The sequence below is a fragment of the Ctenocephalides felis genome, unplaced genomic scaffold (assembly GCF_003426905.1).
Source record: "Ctenocephalides felis isolate EL2017-DRISC unplaced genomic scaffold, ASM342690v1 CF-g0.4_SCAFFOLD_01492, whole genome shotgun sequence".
NCBI lineage: Eukaryota > Metazoa > Arthropoda > Insecta > Siphonaptera > Pulicidae > Ctenocephalides > Ctenocephalides felis.
Genome location: NW_020537646.1, coordinates 6,846,553 through 6,862,939, shown reverse-complemented (window position 1 = coordinate 6,862,939; position 16,387 = coordinate 6,846,553). Strand labels below are relative to the sequence as shown.

At 28.1% G+C, this 16,387-nt stretch overlaps 1 protein-coding gene and 1 pseudogene across 1 annotated transcript; one reads left to right on the top strand and one right to left on the bottom strand.

Moving 5' to 3' along the window:
- Positions 1-1,888: 1,888 nt before the first annotated feature.
- On the bottom strand, positions 1,889-14,059 carry LOC113370163 (5-aminolevulinate synthase, nonspecific, mitochondrial-like). The gene is made up of 10 exons (XM_026610831.1): positions 13,927-14,059; positions 6,056-6,268; positions 4,934-5,079; positions 4,774-4,854; positions 4,566-4,699; positions 4,104-4,488; positions 3,703-3,880; positions 3,394-3,629; positions 2,344-2,568; positions 1,889-2,264 (listed from the first exon to the last, which is right to left on the bottom strand). The coding sequence occupies exons 2-10, from the start codon at positions 6,204-6,206 to the stop codon at positions 2,136-2,138; spliced, it is 1,665 nt and encodes a 554-aa protein (XP_026466616.1). The 5' UTR covers positions 6,207-6,268; positions 13,927-14,059; the 3' UTR covers positions 1,889-2,135.
- A 660-nt stretch (positions 14,060-14,719) lies between these two features.
- Positions 14,720-16,244, top strand: LOC113370380 (annotated as a pseudogene).
- Positions 16,245-16,387: the final 143 nt, after the last annotated feature.

Sequence of the window (16,387 nt, the reverse complement as noted above, 5' to 3'; positions counted from 1 at the left end):
TTTTGACTTTTATACATTTAAAGTTTTGAAACTCAAAAAATAAACTTTATAATATAATTAATATTAACTATGTATTAACAAATGTGTTTGGTTTATATTTGATGTTAGTTTTAATTTCACAATAAAATCGTGCAATCAAACTGATAAAAAAATATTATTACAATGATTTTAAAGTCACAACTTATAATGAGAAGATAGAAAGTAAAAGTAATATGCATATATTCAGAAAAAACTACTTTTCTACTGTTTGTTCAGAATAATTTTTGAACCTCCAAAGACATAAAACAAAAAATACAAATATGCTAAAAACTAAGCTTCCTCACCTTCTGAAGGGTTAACAATAAATATATAAATATATAGATAATATATAAATATGAATAAGATAATCAAATATTGAATCAGTTTATGGTATCACAGAATGATTAAATGTTCTGATCGAATATTTGTAAAAGAATTTTGAAATAAAGCATAACAAATAAATTCCTTTAGCAGAATCGAACTAAAAGCACGTCTTACGCGGGAACGCATAATATGCGGGTTAAGGACTGGTGTAAATCGGCGTATTATGCGAAAAATCGTATTAAAAATTTTCATCTTATCATGGTTCTACTGCTTTTTCTTATAATAAAAACCTGTTTCATTTTTAAAAAAAGTAAAAGCAAAAAAGTTGGTTACATACCGCATGCTATGAACTTCCTGTATATCCGACAGAACGGCAGTAATTTCCGATTACACAATCAGTAACACACCGAAAAAAAGTTTATTATTTTAGCAGACAATTTTTACATAACCTCTTTCTGTTAAGTTCGCGCTATCAATGAAAATAATGCAGACACCGAATGGTATAAAGAAAGAAGAGCTTCATAAAAGAAAAACTACCGTATTGAATTATAGAATGAACGAATCGTAAGATAGAATGAAACTAATACCTTTATAATGGAACTAATACTTTTATATGTCCGACGCACACTATTTTGGCCATGTGTAACGACGAGCCGAAGACCACGAAGACCGGCAACGCGAATAGATACAAAAGCGAAAGCAACAACTGGTTCTACGCAGAGTTTGGCAACGCGATATAGAACTTCGTTACCGGTTACATTTTTTAAATTCTTTCTCTTTGTTTATCTTTTTATTTAAGACGATTAAAAACAAGATTTGTAGTCCATAGAATGTAAGTGGCATTTTGTCTTAAGCCAAGTTGCTGAACTTCCGATACCTGCAAACGGAAGTCGTGCTGAGGGGCAGTCCATTATAATCACGTGATCAATTTTTAAGGATTTTAAGACTCCACCCTCTCGCTTGGTAATACGTGGTAATATTTAACATTACTCCCCTTCCCCAGCTAATATCACGTGCATTTTTAATACCTAGAAAAAATCGTAATATTTTGGGATTTTTTATTTTAAAAAAATTGGATTATAAATTCAATTATGGTTACTAGACCTCTTCTCCCCCACGTAATTTTTTGTCAAAACGTCCCCAAAACAACCAAATTTTGAGATCAAAATGAATCATTTCAATATTGAAGTATATAGAATCTTTGAAACATACTTTATTTCGAATTATAGAAGCATTAATTGTTAACCTCAGTATATTAAGTATTACATATATTTTATACACTAGTATTTTAGAAGTCTTCAAATAAAATAAAAATATTCAACAAGTGTACTTTAAATCTATATGTGGAGTACCGAAAATAGTTTTGCGAAGCAATTTGCAATCCATGCATACAATATTTATTTCATCATGTTCTTCATTGGAATTTCATATAAATGATTGTTATAATCACTTCATTCCAATTTTAAATAAATAAAACATACTTTAATCGTAATTTATTTATTCATTAAAATTTCCAAATAAATAAATCTATCACCAGTACATGGAATAAATAATGTTGGCCCATATATATCCAATTTATTATTAAAATAAATTCATGATCCACGGCAGACCTTAAATTTAATTTGAGGTCATTTAAAACATTTAAAATTTATTCGATTAACAACAATTTTTAGTAGTAGGTTAGTTTAATTATGAATCACAATATAGAATTAGCACATGTATTTTTGTGAGTATGAACTCACACCAATAAACCTGAATTTTAATAATGTTTAAGGATATAACTAGGTTTATGATTACATTGCTACAGCAATCATTTGCGGGCAGTTTGGAATTGTGCATGGTTCAGCACTCTTGTATTTGTTGCCTCTTGTTCTAGCTTCATAATGATCGTACAATAAAGGTTTACGACAAAACTTACATTCCTAAAAAGAATCAAAATATAGTACTCGCATTTCAAAGTCGATATTCATGTCTCTTCAAGGATAAGCTCTTATCTCTTACCGATGAACAAACTGGTGTTTTTAGAGGCAAACCCAGTTCATTCCAAATGGCTCTCATATCCAGCAAAAGTTGCTCCATCATAGGTTTAGTATGATGAGGCGTTGGTGCCATACGCAATTTTTCTTCTCCGCGAGCCACAGTTGGATAATTAATAGCTTGCACATAATGTCCATATTGTTTCAAAAGTTTATCCGATACTGCTGTGCAGATTTTCGGATCACCAATCTAAAAATTATCAACTATTTACTAACAAAGTTAGCAATGAACTCAATATTGAAAATGCAATGATGAAGATGAAATGATGTTGCGCACATTAAAATGATAAGCAAATGAAAATGACAAATTCATGCTCACCACATTCGTGCAAAATATATGGATTCTTATAGAAAAATAGTAAAAATGCACTATAATACTTACATTTATTCTAATAGTAGGTTAAAACTCACTTCACTTATATAAAAATGAGTTAGGTGCACTTGTTGAATTCTACTCTATTTGAAGACTTTCAAAATTATTGGTGGATTAAATTATAGCAAGCAAATGCAACTATAAATACGACCCAGCAATTAGTAGCCATCCGAAATTAAAATACCACTACCGCTAACAAATAACACAAGTTAATATGGAATTTGATCTAAATTAGATCAAAATATATTAATTCAATATATTGAAACGAAACAATACAGCTATGTCTGTTAACCATAACTTTTACCGAAAAGTGGAACCGAAATTCTAATCAAAATCGTACGAGAGTTACAAAAAAATGAGTACGAGCTAATATGACATACAAGCACATTTACAATTTATTACCTAGTTAGTGCAATACATGCATATGCAAATAAATGTCAGTGATTAAATTTGAAATGAAGCAAAAATATGTGTGATATGATTATGAATTTAATCTTTAAGCAGTGAAGTGCATCAAATCCGATTCTATAAATGAATATCGTAATTGATCAGTTTCACTGACTGATGATTACTTAATGAAATCCAATAAACCACACAAAATCATTTAAAAATTTTAAGTATATTCTTATTTTTCCCACAAACCTTTATGGGTATAATATGACTCGGAGTGTGTTCCACCGGAAAGCCCTCTTCCATCAATCTTTTGCGCATATATCGAACATTTTCCTGGTGTTTATGACGCAATTCCCGACCTTCATCCGATGCTAATATCTGCACAGCGCGTAGAGCACCAGCCAATACAGTTGGAGGTAGTGAAGTTGTGAATATAAAACCTGCTGCGTATGATCTTATCATGTCGACAAGAAGGGATGATCCAGCTGCAGAAAAAATGAATGAAAAGAAATTCTACATGCTATGATACGTTTTATATAATGATCATTTGATCCGTACCTATATATCCGCCGACATTGCCAAATGCTTTTCCGAGGGTTCCGGAAACAATGTCAATGGCATCGAGTTGTCCATCGCGTTCACCGATTCCGGCACCGTGGTCACCATAAAGACCAACGGCGTGTACCTCATCAACAAATGTAATTGCCCCATAGCGGTGTGCCACTTCGCACAATTGCTGCAAATTAACATTACTTCATTAACAACAATTAACACCATTTAGCATATTATTATTGGTTTCAATAATCAAGAATTGATACTGCTCCAGTAAAGTAAAGGAATCAAAATTCAAAATTAGTATTTCAATTATAAATCAATGAGATAAATTATGTGTAAACATAAAGTCGGAGTTTGAAATATTGAAAAATATAATATATAATTAATTATTTATATTTTATTACCTCCAATGGACAAACTGCTCCTGTCATGGAATGCACAGTCTCAAAAGCGACTATTTTGGGAATGCCTATATCAACCTTAGACAATAATTCTTCTAAATGTGCGACATCATTATGTCTAAAAATGTGCTTGGGAACACGGCTGTTGCATATGCCCTGAATCATGGACGCATGGTTACCAGCATCAGAGAATATGTGGCAGTTCGGAAGCGCTTTGGCCAAAGTAAACAAAGTTGAATCGTTTGCGACGAAACATGAGGTAAATAGAAGTGCAGCTTCTTTCTGATGCAGTTTGGCGAGCTCTTTTTCAAGATTCTCATGGTACAAAGAATTTCCGGAAATGTTTCTGGTGCCACCTGCACCGGCTCCGTGCTTGTCCAGAGCAGTTCTAAAAATGGAATGAAAAAGTATTAAAAAAAAAATTCTTACAATATTTATTTTTATCGCAAAAGTCTTTCCATTTACCTAACAGCGTCCTTGACTTCTGGATGGCATGACATTCCCAAATAATCATTCGAGCACCATACAGTGATTGGTTTTTCGCCCCAAGAGTACTCAAAAGCACTTGGAAATTGTCCCACACCAGCTAGGCGATTTACCTACAAATTAAATTAGTTATAATAAAAAACTCATATTTGGGTCGAAAAAAAATGAATTAAAATTTGTTTATTACCTTCTTGAACACGCGGTACGAATGATCCTTCTTCTTGCGCATAATTTGTTCGCGGAAAAACTGTTCATAAGGATAAAGGCTCTTCTGAAAATTATAAATACATTGTACCGATTTTTACAATATTTGGTATAACAACTTATTACTTACGTTCTACTGCAACATCGTCTTTATTTTCCAAAGAATCTACTGTGGAATCCAAAATGTCATCTTTAATTTCTTGGCTGACTTCTTTTACTAAAGACTTGCTGGATTCTTTCAAAAAAGGACAAGATTGGGGTCCCAATAAATCGCTCTTAGTTGCAGTTGCTAAAAATATAAAAATCACAGTTAAAATGCCATACGCGAGGTAAAAATCTTAAAATTTAGATTGAATAATATTAAATTTTAACAATTTAAATTTAATTAGATTCTTTTTATTACATTATCTAACTTATCTACCTCACATTTTACATATTTATTTGTAAACTATAACAAGCATAGTAAATTCCAACAGTACAAGAAAATTTTCCATTCACAAACTTCCATTAATTCACTGAATGTGGTATTTGTAAAAAAAATCGCCATTGCAAATAACATCTCGACTTTCAATTCAAGCTCAAGAATAACAAAGAACTAGTTTATTGTTTTGATAATTTTGGTTTCTTGTTGAATGAACGATTGAATTGCTTATTGAATTCAAATATCATTTCATTCAGAAGAAAATTATAATTGAAAAGAAGGCATTATCAATCAACAGAAAAATATATGAAGAATAATTATTATAATCGATTAGACCTAGCCCTATTGAAAATGATGATGTTATTTTTCAATTTACTAAATTCTGTTAGATATTTTAGTTCAAAAATAGTAAATAAGTTTCAATTCTTTGAAAGATTGAATGGAAAAAATAATTTTCTCCTGAAGAGATTTTTATGAAATTACTTTGTAAAATATTCTTAAAATAGTAATATTTAAAATTACTAAAATGAACTTTTGAAATGTGTAACTATAGTCCTTGGACAATTATAAAGTTTCTATAAATATTGAATACACATAATCATATTGACCTTCGAAATAATTATTTGACTGATGATTTCTACTGCATGTATCTGTTATGTGAGTCTAGGCTTGAATATGTTTTTAACAAAAACAAAAAAATAGTTATGAATGGTTATGAATTACTGATTAGCTATGGTTAAAAATGCTTCAATCAAACCTAGTAATCTTTGTAATATTTATAATAATCTAAATCTAAATTTCTTAACACTATGAAGAAATATTATTATCATTATTATTTACTCACCCTGCGTCTGTCCTTCCTGCATCTGTCCCTGGCTAACGGAAGACATCGCGTTGGCCGCCACTGGACAAAATTGGGCGTAGTTCTTAAGAAGATTGGGCGCATAGTTACGCAAGTAGTTGCTGCTGAAACGCGTCAAAAACGGGCACGGCATCTTGCTGATTATGATTTAATTTATATCAATATTTGTGAAAACTGCAAGAATTCAATTCACATCTGAAATGAATAATACTTGAATCAAAAAACACTGGTAATAAAAGACTAGTATATATGATAAAAATATTCATAAAGCGATGCCTTCACGGACATACATTTCCTGTTTCGTGTAATAAGCATATGGCATGCATTAAATATACATGCGATAGTTACTAAGTGAATTTACAATCCGGTTTCAATATTTGTTAAAATTTTAAAATTATTAGTTTGTGATGCGAAGTTCAATATAACATTTTAAAATTGTATAATATGAAATCTAGGTTCTTAATTCAGCTACAGATTTTCTTTTACTAAACTACAATGTGTCTTGCGAAGATGAATCATCAGGTAATTTTCAGGGTAAATGGTAAATTAGTAGAGTTTCATAAGTTTGCCCAGTAGCAAAGCTTTTTGCTTTGATAAATTAAGTTAAATTGTGTAATTATACAATGTAATTTATTTCTCATCCATGGTAACAAATAAAATATATTTTACCTAAATTTTAAAGAATTGACTGATAGGCTTTGATTACTAATAAAAATGTTAATGCAATGCTTACTTTGCAGAATAAATATTATCATATTTGTTTTTCAGCATAAAAAATTTCATTTATCTACAGATAAAGAATTTTGTATATACATGAAAAATATTATTACATTATTTTGTAAGTACAACTTGATAAAAATAATAAAAAAAATCCTATATATAGAAGAATTATAATGAATGTGTTCTTGTAAGCCTTTTGGAAGTTCAATTGCTAAAATATTTTGGGCTATTTGATTGGGATAGATAATGGAAACAAAAAATTATAAACTCGGCTGAACCATAAAAATAATATTATCTGTTCTAGTTAATCGTTTTTTCTTTCTAAATAAAATTGAAACTAATCACATGATTACGGAAACGCGAACGATAAATGTAGTTTACTCAAGATATTAAATTTCGCATGAACAACTTTTCATAATTGTCTAAAAATAAATGGAGTTAGAAACAATCATGTACTTATCGTTTAACAGTTAAGAAAAAATGATCTGAAAATACAATGAGAAAGACCTAGAATAATCGAATTCTCCTATTATCGAAATAAATTAAAGTTCAAATCTCATTTTCATATAACAAATGCCGAAGTACAAAATTTTAGCATACCTCAGACATTTGCTAAATAATCGCATATTAATTATATTGCCGATGAATAATTAACTCGAAAAAAATATTGTGCAAATAATATCAGACCGACGGTAAACAATTGCAAATGATTTCATTACAATTCACTAAAATGCAAGGTGGTTTATTTAATATTTGTTTGAACATTATTTGAATTAGTCTCATATTTTTTCGGATAGTAAACAAAAAGTTCATAACTTAGACAAACAACGACATTAAAAATGTTTTAGTTCATTGTCACCGATTTTTAAGAATTTGTTTCAAGGGCTTCCAACATTAATTATGTATTTTTAAAGTAAATGTAAAGTTGATTAACATTCCGCTGACTACGCTAGTTTTTTCCAGATATAACTAGATTTTTAAATGTTATTTTACATTTTTATCTAATAATTGAAATGTAATGATATATATACATATAAATATATATATATATATATATATATATTAATAATATATATAATATAAATAATATATATATATATATATATAATGATATAATCTCAATTTGAATATTATATCATTCAAATATTGCCAAGTAGAAAAATAAGTTAAATGAATATTGAAAATTGAATATTAAATATTAAAAAAAATATGCATATTTTTGAAATCATTTTATAAATATAGAAATTATATTCGATCAAAATAATTTATATGAATGTCATAAAAATATGCCAAACATCTTTTCAATTTTTAAAACCCAATTCTTTTTTGAATTACAAATTAAAAATTCAATCAACTACATTATATTCCTGACAATACGTCAATAGATAATGTTCATGCGTATAAATTATACATTCAATTATATATATATATATATATATATATATATATATATAAATTACACAATTTAACATTCATGAAATTTGTTTAAAAAGGTCAATTGCTAGAAAATAGAAAAAAGTAATTTCTTTTTTAAATCCATGCATATATACAAATATAAGTTTCTCTATTTGTAGTGATGATAAATAATATATCATTTAAAAAAAAATCAACAGGCATACATCCAGTTATTAAAAATAAAACTAAATTATATTTAAAAAAAATCTATACGTTTCTTGTCCAGTGGATACTATAAAATATAATAAAAATTTAAAATTCTTAATATAATCAATAAAAATATTATGAATAAGGTAAACTAATGTTAAAGGGATTGTAAAATGCAATTAAAAATATATAAAGCTATCAACATAAGTATTTAACATTAGTTTTATATAAAGCTATCAACATAAGTATTTAACAGTATTTTCACCCTATTTAAAAGATTAAATAGGGTGAAAAGTATGAACAATTTTTTTTAACATGATTTGGTCTTATAACTGGATGTTAAACCTTCTTTGCTGAATTTAATATTTTTTGAATGCCAAATATAAAATAAATTAGGTAAAAAAATAAATTAAAAATTAATATATATATATATATATATATATATATATATATAATATGCATGTGTGTGTGTGGGAGTGTGCATGTTAGTGCTAGTATACTACTACTATGTATGTTTATATTAGCATTATTGATAATTATGTAATACAGAAATTTACCCATAAGAGAAAGTCCGTACATATATTAAAAACACAACCGATTAATCACTCTCAAAAAATAGAACAGAACATAAAAAATTGTGCGAAATCGTCAAGGGGTCCGCCGACTCGCGCTGTCCAGGTGAAACTGACGTCGCTGAGGTGATCAGCACGATAGTCGATGTCGATCGCTCCGCAAGTGACATACTTGCCATGGCCGATGCCAAATGTCATTCAGGCACTTGCCAGAGCCGAACGATTATAGTAATAGTCAGTCACGAAATAGATTTATTAAAAAATACTGGAGGTATCTAATAGTGTCTTAAATTGGCTGATCCAACAAAACTCCAATATGTTCACGGGAGCAGAAGAAATCAGAAGACATGCATCTGAGTACAAAATCAGACTTGAAGATCATCCGAACCAACCAGCCAAAGACACGCTCTCATCAAATATACCCAGAAGACTCGAAAGAACTAACCCTTTAGATCTACAACGTATAATTTCTAACACCAGCATTGATAGATGTAATAAATTGTCGGATTTAGGAGTTTTATTTGATTCTGGTTTGTTTTTCACTGATCATATAACTGATATTTGTAATAGAGCACATGAATCTGTAGGTTTGATACTGAGAAATTGTAAACAATTCAATTCTAACAATGCACTTCTATTCTAATGTACCTTCAAAATTAGAATATGGTTCAATTATTTGGTATCCTCATCAAATCAACAACTCTGATGCTTTAGAGAAGGTTCAGCAAAAATTTCTGAAATATCTTTATTATAAAACATATAAAATTTACCTTGAACGTGGCTTTGACCACAACACTTTACTAAAATAATTTGGTATTCCTTCCCTTGCCTCACGTCGATTTATCTGTACAATTATGTTCTTATTTAAACTTTGCAATAATTCTATAGACTGTCCTCTTATTCTTAATCAACTATCCTTTATTGTTCACAATTATTTTTCAATTATCCTACTCCTAAATCTGATTCTCTCTTAAATTCGCCTATTTTACTTATGTCCTCTAACCTGATCAAATAATCTCCATCTGCACAAGTTAACCTTTTTATTTTCTTTTCAAATATCTCATTATTTTATCTTATTCTGTTTATAAATAATATTGTTACATTCTGCATTATATGTAATTTTATGTTAAGCATTTTATGTGGGAAATCTGTGGGCTATATATTTAAAATAAATAAAAATAAATAAATAATGTAAAGTTATTTTTACTGTTCTGTCAATTTATCTCGTCAATTTTCAAACCTAAAATGAATACCACTGGGAAGCATTTTAAAATCTTATATTTACACATTTGCCACCAAAAATTCTGAACGCCTTACCAAGCAGAAAACTAAAGTTCATTGATTTTACTGATTTTCTATTTTTGGATTTATCTTTACAATTGATACACCTAAGCAACATAGCAAACGACATAGATTTCCTTATCTGAATATGCCAAACCAAAATTTTTGGTGTTCTCGTAACATTTTTCTCCGATCCAATAAATACTTTTTTTTATTTATAACTGATAGTATAATTAATAAGATTATAACTAATTGTATATGGTATTTCACCTTAGTTCAAATTGCATACATACTTCCCAAGATGTAAAAATAAACAATTAAGAATTGGGATCAAATACTTGGAATTTAGTTATTTAGATAAAAACTTTTATTTAATTCGAAAATAAAGTTTTCACTCTCACTAAAAACTAATCAATACGATTTTCAATTAAAATATTTAATTTCATAAGATATAATTTCATCAATGTAGTTGTAATTTATGATTTGTAAAAATATGTAAGTCGCTAGTTCTGTAAATAATTTTATAATAGTTTATCTGACTGTATCCAAATATTGGTAAAAACAAAAATATTATTTCAAAATACACATCTATTAAGATCAAATGCTCCAATGTACCATATTCAACAAATCTTTAAAAAAATAGTTTAATGATACAGTTATAATCATAATTCAGCCTTGATTAAATCTGAAAGCAAGTCGATCGAAAATAAATCTTGTACATATTCACTTTCGAATATAAAATAATGTATTACGATGAAACGATCAAACGAGTTAAAACTGGTTATAATATATGACTAACAAATGATTATCATTTTTTTATGGATTTTTGGTACATATCTGCACATTATTTTTGTCATAATGACTTAGCTTAATTTTAATGACTAGAATTTGAATTAATAGAAAAAATACGAAGACATAAAAATGAGAATATTGGTGTTGAATTTATTATTACATTTTTTGTAATACTGATGAAGTTTAGAGATCTAAGTAATATTACATTATCGTAGGACTTCAAAATAAATAAATAAAAATGTCTTGTAACAGCCAACAGAAAAACCCAGAAAATTTCCAGCCTCGGTTGTGCGTACGAAGCTGCATCAAAAATGCATTTTATTGAAACAAACTGCAAATAATATACCTTGCAGGTGTGTAAATAAAATACATTCCTTGAAAATATTATTAAAAAAGCTCGATTTCTCCGCAAACTGCACTGAACAGGCAATTAAATAGACAACGCCTAATATTATTAAAACAATTTCCTTATGACATAAAAGACATTAAATAAAAGCTTCCTGGCAATTAAATAAACAGCTTATAGTAATAAAACGAAGGCAATAGCAAAATAACAAATTATTCTTCAGTATTTTCTCCTAAGAATTCGTTTTATTATGTCAGACATGCAACCAATTAAGTAATCAAATGTCATTCGACTCTGACCTATTTATTCAATTAAGTTAATTTACTTAACTATGAGAAATAATTATTAGGAAATAACCATTAAGAAATTCAAGCAAAATTCAGCAAATAGTTCATCAGTAGTGCCAAAAGGTAAATAAACAAATAAAAAAGTCAATTATCAATAATTAATAAGAAAGGTATCTATTATAGGTCCTTTCGTAAATTTTGTTGTAAATTGAAATACAACAATTATTTTACATATTATTCAATGCCATTATATTAATTATATTTTTACTGTCTCATATCTATAATACATGCCTTATATGATTTAAAACAGATATAGTTGCACTTTCAAATGGCACTATTATTATTTAGCTTATTATTCGAACCAAAGTTTAATAAAATTTCCAATGAATAAATAATATATTAATAACTACTGCATAAACCAAAACTTTGATCGAGTATAATAATCAATAATTAATTTGCAAGAGTTTTGTCTGAAAAAATTGACTCCTATTGGGTTTTAAATGATTAATCAATCAATTCCAATAATTCAAACCATCATGTTTTAGAGAAAAATAAAAAAATAGTAAGTAAAAGATAAATATTGTATATTCATGTATTACGTAAATTAAATGATATAGAAAACACGAAATGTTTAGCAAATTATGTAGATCAGCTTCTTGTTAAGAGTAGTCTCTAATAGAAATCTTTGTACTGTCGAATTGACGTTCAGGTTAATTAAGGATTGCAAAATTTTGTAGTTAACATATGTATTATTAATTGTACTTTAAGGCTACATTTCGTAGTTTTAAATAAGCATTAATAAAAAAACAGCAATTCAAAATGTAAATATTTATACGTAGTTAGATTCCAGTTGGTTGAGTGTCGACAATGAATTTGCAATTTTAATATTGACGCTTGAATATATTTCTCGCGTTGCCCCCTTGAACTTTCGAGATGGTCCCGAACACGTGGGATCAATTCCATAATATCACGCATTGTCGTAAAAATTCTTATGCAAGAAGAATGAGAAATTGGAATTTGAAATTAGAGCAAATTAGAAATTGAATAATAACTTATCTTAATCTTTCGGCATGTTGCTAGGAATCCTCCTGTCAGCTTAAAATGACTTTATAACTTATTTAATCACATATTAGAATTGCCACTATCTGTAACTTTGAAACTATTTTTACTAACTAACACTTTATTTGTTAAATAATATTCATCAATAAAATAACAATAAACAATTGCAACATCTTAAGTAACTTCTAACCCTAAAATGCAAATGGCTACTTCAAATTGTTTACTATTAATTTAGCTAAAAATTTGACGTTAAGGATAATAAGTATAACAACATTAAGAAAAAAAATTAACATTAGCTAATTTCATGTTCATTAATTTTGACATTTAATATTTGAGAAATAAACAATATACAAATACTACTGTTTATTATATGTAATATAGATAACATTTTTGTGTTAAATATTGTTATTTTTTATATGGACCTTAAAGTCGATCTACCCCAAATTTAAATTATCTTTTCAATTGTGCAATTAACAAAAAAGAACAATGATTACATGTAGCTGCCTAATTTTATGAATTGATTCTCATTCAATATAAACGTCCATTGAATAATATATGTTTTGTGACGAGTTTGAAAAAAATTAACTAATAAAAATTATATCTTAAGACCATTATTTCAAATTAAATAAAACAATAAGTTTTGCCGAAAGCATTCATCTGTTTGGAGAACTAGTATATTTATAAATACTTCTTGGCCAGCTAATAAGTTCAAAAATAACGTAACTCGAACAGATATATGTAGGAAATTATATAATTATTGGGTAAATTTTAGAACGCATAACCTTGTAACATATATAATTGCTTATATCGTAAAAATATATTATATTTGTAAAAACTATGCAGTCAAGAACTAATCATTTTAAATGACATGCTATGGCATATGTTGTGTATTATGACAGATAAAAATTATTCACTAAAAAACGATGGAATAAGTAATTTGTAGTATATAAATGTTTCAAATTTTTTAAGAAAATATATTTTAGCTTTAAATTCAGTATATCGCAAAAATTATAATAACATATATAAAGTATATATCGGTGGTAAGATAAAGTATAATCAAATGTTTCGATTCTAATGTTATTAATTCCCGTACCATTACCATTCATAAAACATGAAAAAATACAGGATAAAGACACAAAATAAAATATACAGGAATAAATAAATTCAAAACTTCCAATAATAATAAAAACTTACCTAAACGCGATCACACAAAATAACTATATTTATTGTCACCAATATTCACAACTTTTTACGAACCGTGTTACTCCCACAATATAATTTTTAAATGTTATATAAAATTATTTTGCAATGAACACGATTGAAGTTTTTGACATTATGTCATGTGTCAAGCAGGACCTCCCTCTCCAACTAAAGATCGAAAAGTTCAGACAGGTTATGGTAAAGTAAAAAAAATATTTGAAATAAAATATTTAAGTTATTTTAATATAAAAGAGTTATTAATAATGGTTCTAGAAGAATCTTTTATCTTGAAACTTCTTCATATTATACTGAAATTCATAATTATAAAATTTTGCTCCTCTTAATCATATTTTGTGTTGGTAGCCTTTCTTGTATTAGTTCATGTTATACGTTGAATCAAATGTGTAAAATGAGCGGGCTTATTAAAAATTATAAAAGATATAATTTTAAATGTTAATACTAATAGATGTAATAAGCGAATTCTTATGAAAAGTCAAATTTATTTTACAGGTTCAATAATTTGTGAGTAACAAATATATTATAATGTATTAAAAATGTTACTGGAGTCGAGGAGTATGCCAATCACGTATGCTATATCAGCGAACTAAATTTATTTTTACTATCAAATAAACTATGTTGAATATAACAGAATTATTTATATTCATATCAATAAGTTAATTATGTTATTTAATTCGCTGATATCGAACAATTTTAATTATTTATTAAAACTTTGAAAATGATGCCCTTGTTTTAACTCAGGCTCGCCACCATTGCTATGCTGAGTCCCTCATTGTGAATTCATTTACGCAGGTTTAAAGGATTCATATCAACTTCGTTTAAAAGTCGATATTCCACTGTTTTAACATAATTACTTAACGTGTATTTATAACATCACATATACACCATGAACGGAATAGTGAAATCAGTGTTGAGTATTAATACTTTTAAGAATTTAGTAAATCCTTTAAAAAACAACAGTGTCGGAAAATCGTGCAGGCTATTATGGAGCACGTGTAATTCATCAGTTGTAGAACCGAAAACAAAGCCTTTATTGGGAAAAGGACAACTAGAATGCAGTAGTCATAGTGTACAATTTATGCACACGAAAGGTAAATCACTTTTGAAATAGAAGATTTTGAGGTTAGCGGCAAATCGATTGCGCAATGAATTGGAGATCTTGCACTCTTCATTCTTAATATTTAAATTATTCATTAAATAATTCTTACTTAAATCATCACCTAAATTGTATATTGATCCCATGCTTTACACTTATATTAATATGCTCCAAATCAAAAACATTGGGTTATAAACTACATTCATGATTTGTTACCTTTAGGAGAAAAGGAATTGGCTGAGTTCCTTAGTGAAGAAATTGTTGCCGAGAAGAAAGCACAGAAAATCAAAAATGTTCCCTCAGAACTCGATGGGTTCAAAGTCAAATTGGATGGTGCTGAAGTCACACTTACAAAGGATACTAGCTTGGAATGGTAAAATAAATTGTGCTTTTTTTTTTTAGTAATTTTCAATAAAATGTCCATGTCATCTTCTGATTTTGTTCTATGATGACCCAATTTTCTCTTAGTATACAAGTTAGTTTCAACGTAAACCACACTGTTGATGCAGAAGGAGAAGCACAAATAGATCCAACTATGGATAAGCCAGATTTTGCAGAAATGAAGAGCCGTCCCACTTTTGAAGTTGATATTATTCGAAATGGAAAAACATTAAGTTTCACATGCTCTTTCATGCAGGAACCTGATGCCACAGGTGGTAGCTTGCAAACAGATGCCTACAGTAAATGTGTGTTCCTTCTCCTAATCCTATATTATATTAAAATTATAATCTTCTATAAGTATCCTTCTAGATCCTTACTTTCATATATAACTCCTTCATTAATAATCCTCATATCTGATGTAACTTCCTTTTAATCAATTGAATTTTATAGACAGAAAATTTATTTTTGTTTTAATGAATTGATTCCATTTCAGATGATGTATTTGGAATTGATGAAGTAACGAGTATGAAGGAGAATGGAATGACAAACATATGCAGTAGCAGGAGATGTCTTAGATGGAGTAAGTTTAGACATAACAAAACATAAAATATAAATATATATGACTAATTTATTACATTGTTTCAGTATTTATATGATTTACTAATGAATTTATTGGAGGAGAAAGGCATCACTAATGAATTCGCAGAGAAAATTGCTGATTTCAAGTACCGTCTATGAACATTCTGCATATGTAGGCTTACTAGAAGGACTGTCGAGATTCACAATGGATGTTAGCCAAAAGCTTCCAAATAAATAAAGCTTGTAGCTTGTATTATAAGAACTTGATAGACTTATGCAAGTTATATAAATTTTCTTCTAGCCATATATATTATACTGTTTATATAAATAGAAATTGAAAAATTGGTATGTAGTTTAATTTCTTACTTCTAACTTCTACTT

Excerpts from the sequence above, each read along its gene's own strand:
- LOC113370163 (XM_026610831.1), bottom strand. The coding sequence starts at position 6,206 with ATGCCGTGCCCGTTTTTGACGCGTTTCAGCAGCAACTACTTGCGTAAC. Across the intron at positions 5,080-6,055 it reads GCAGGAAGGACAGACGCAGG|CAACTGCAACTAAGAGCGAT; the intron begins GTGAGTAAATAA and ends TTATATTTTTAG. Across the intron at positions 4,700-4,773 it reads CGTACCGCGTGTTCAAGAAG|GTAAATCGCCTAGCTGGTGT; the intron begins GTAATAAACAAA and ends TTTAATTTGTAG.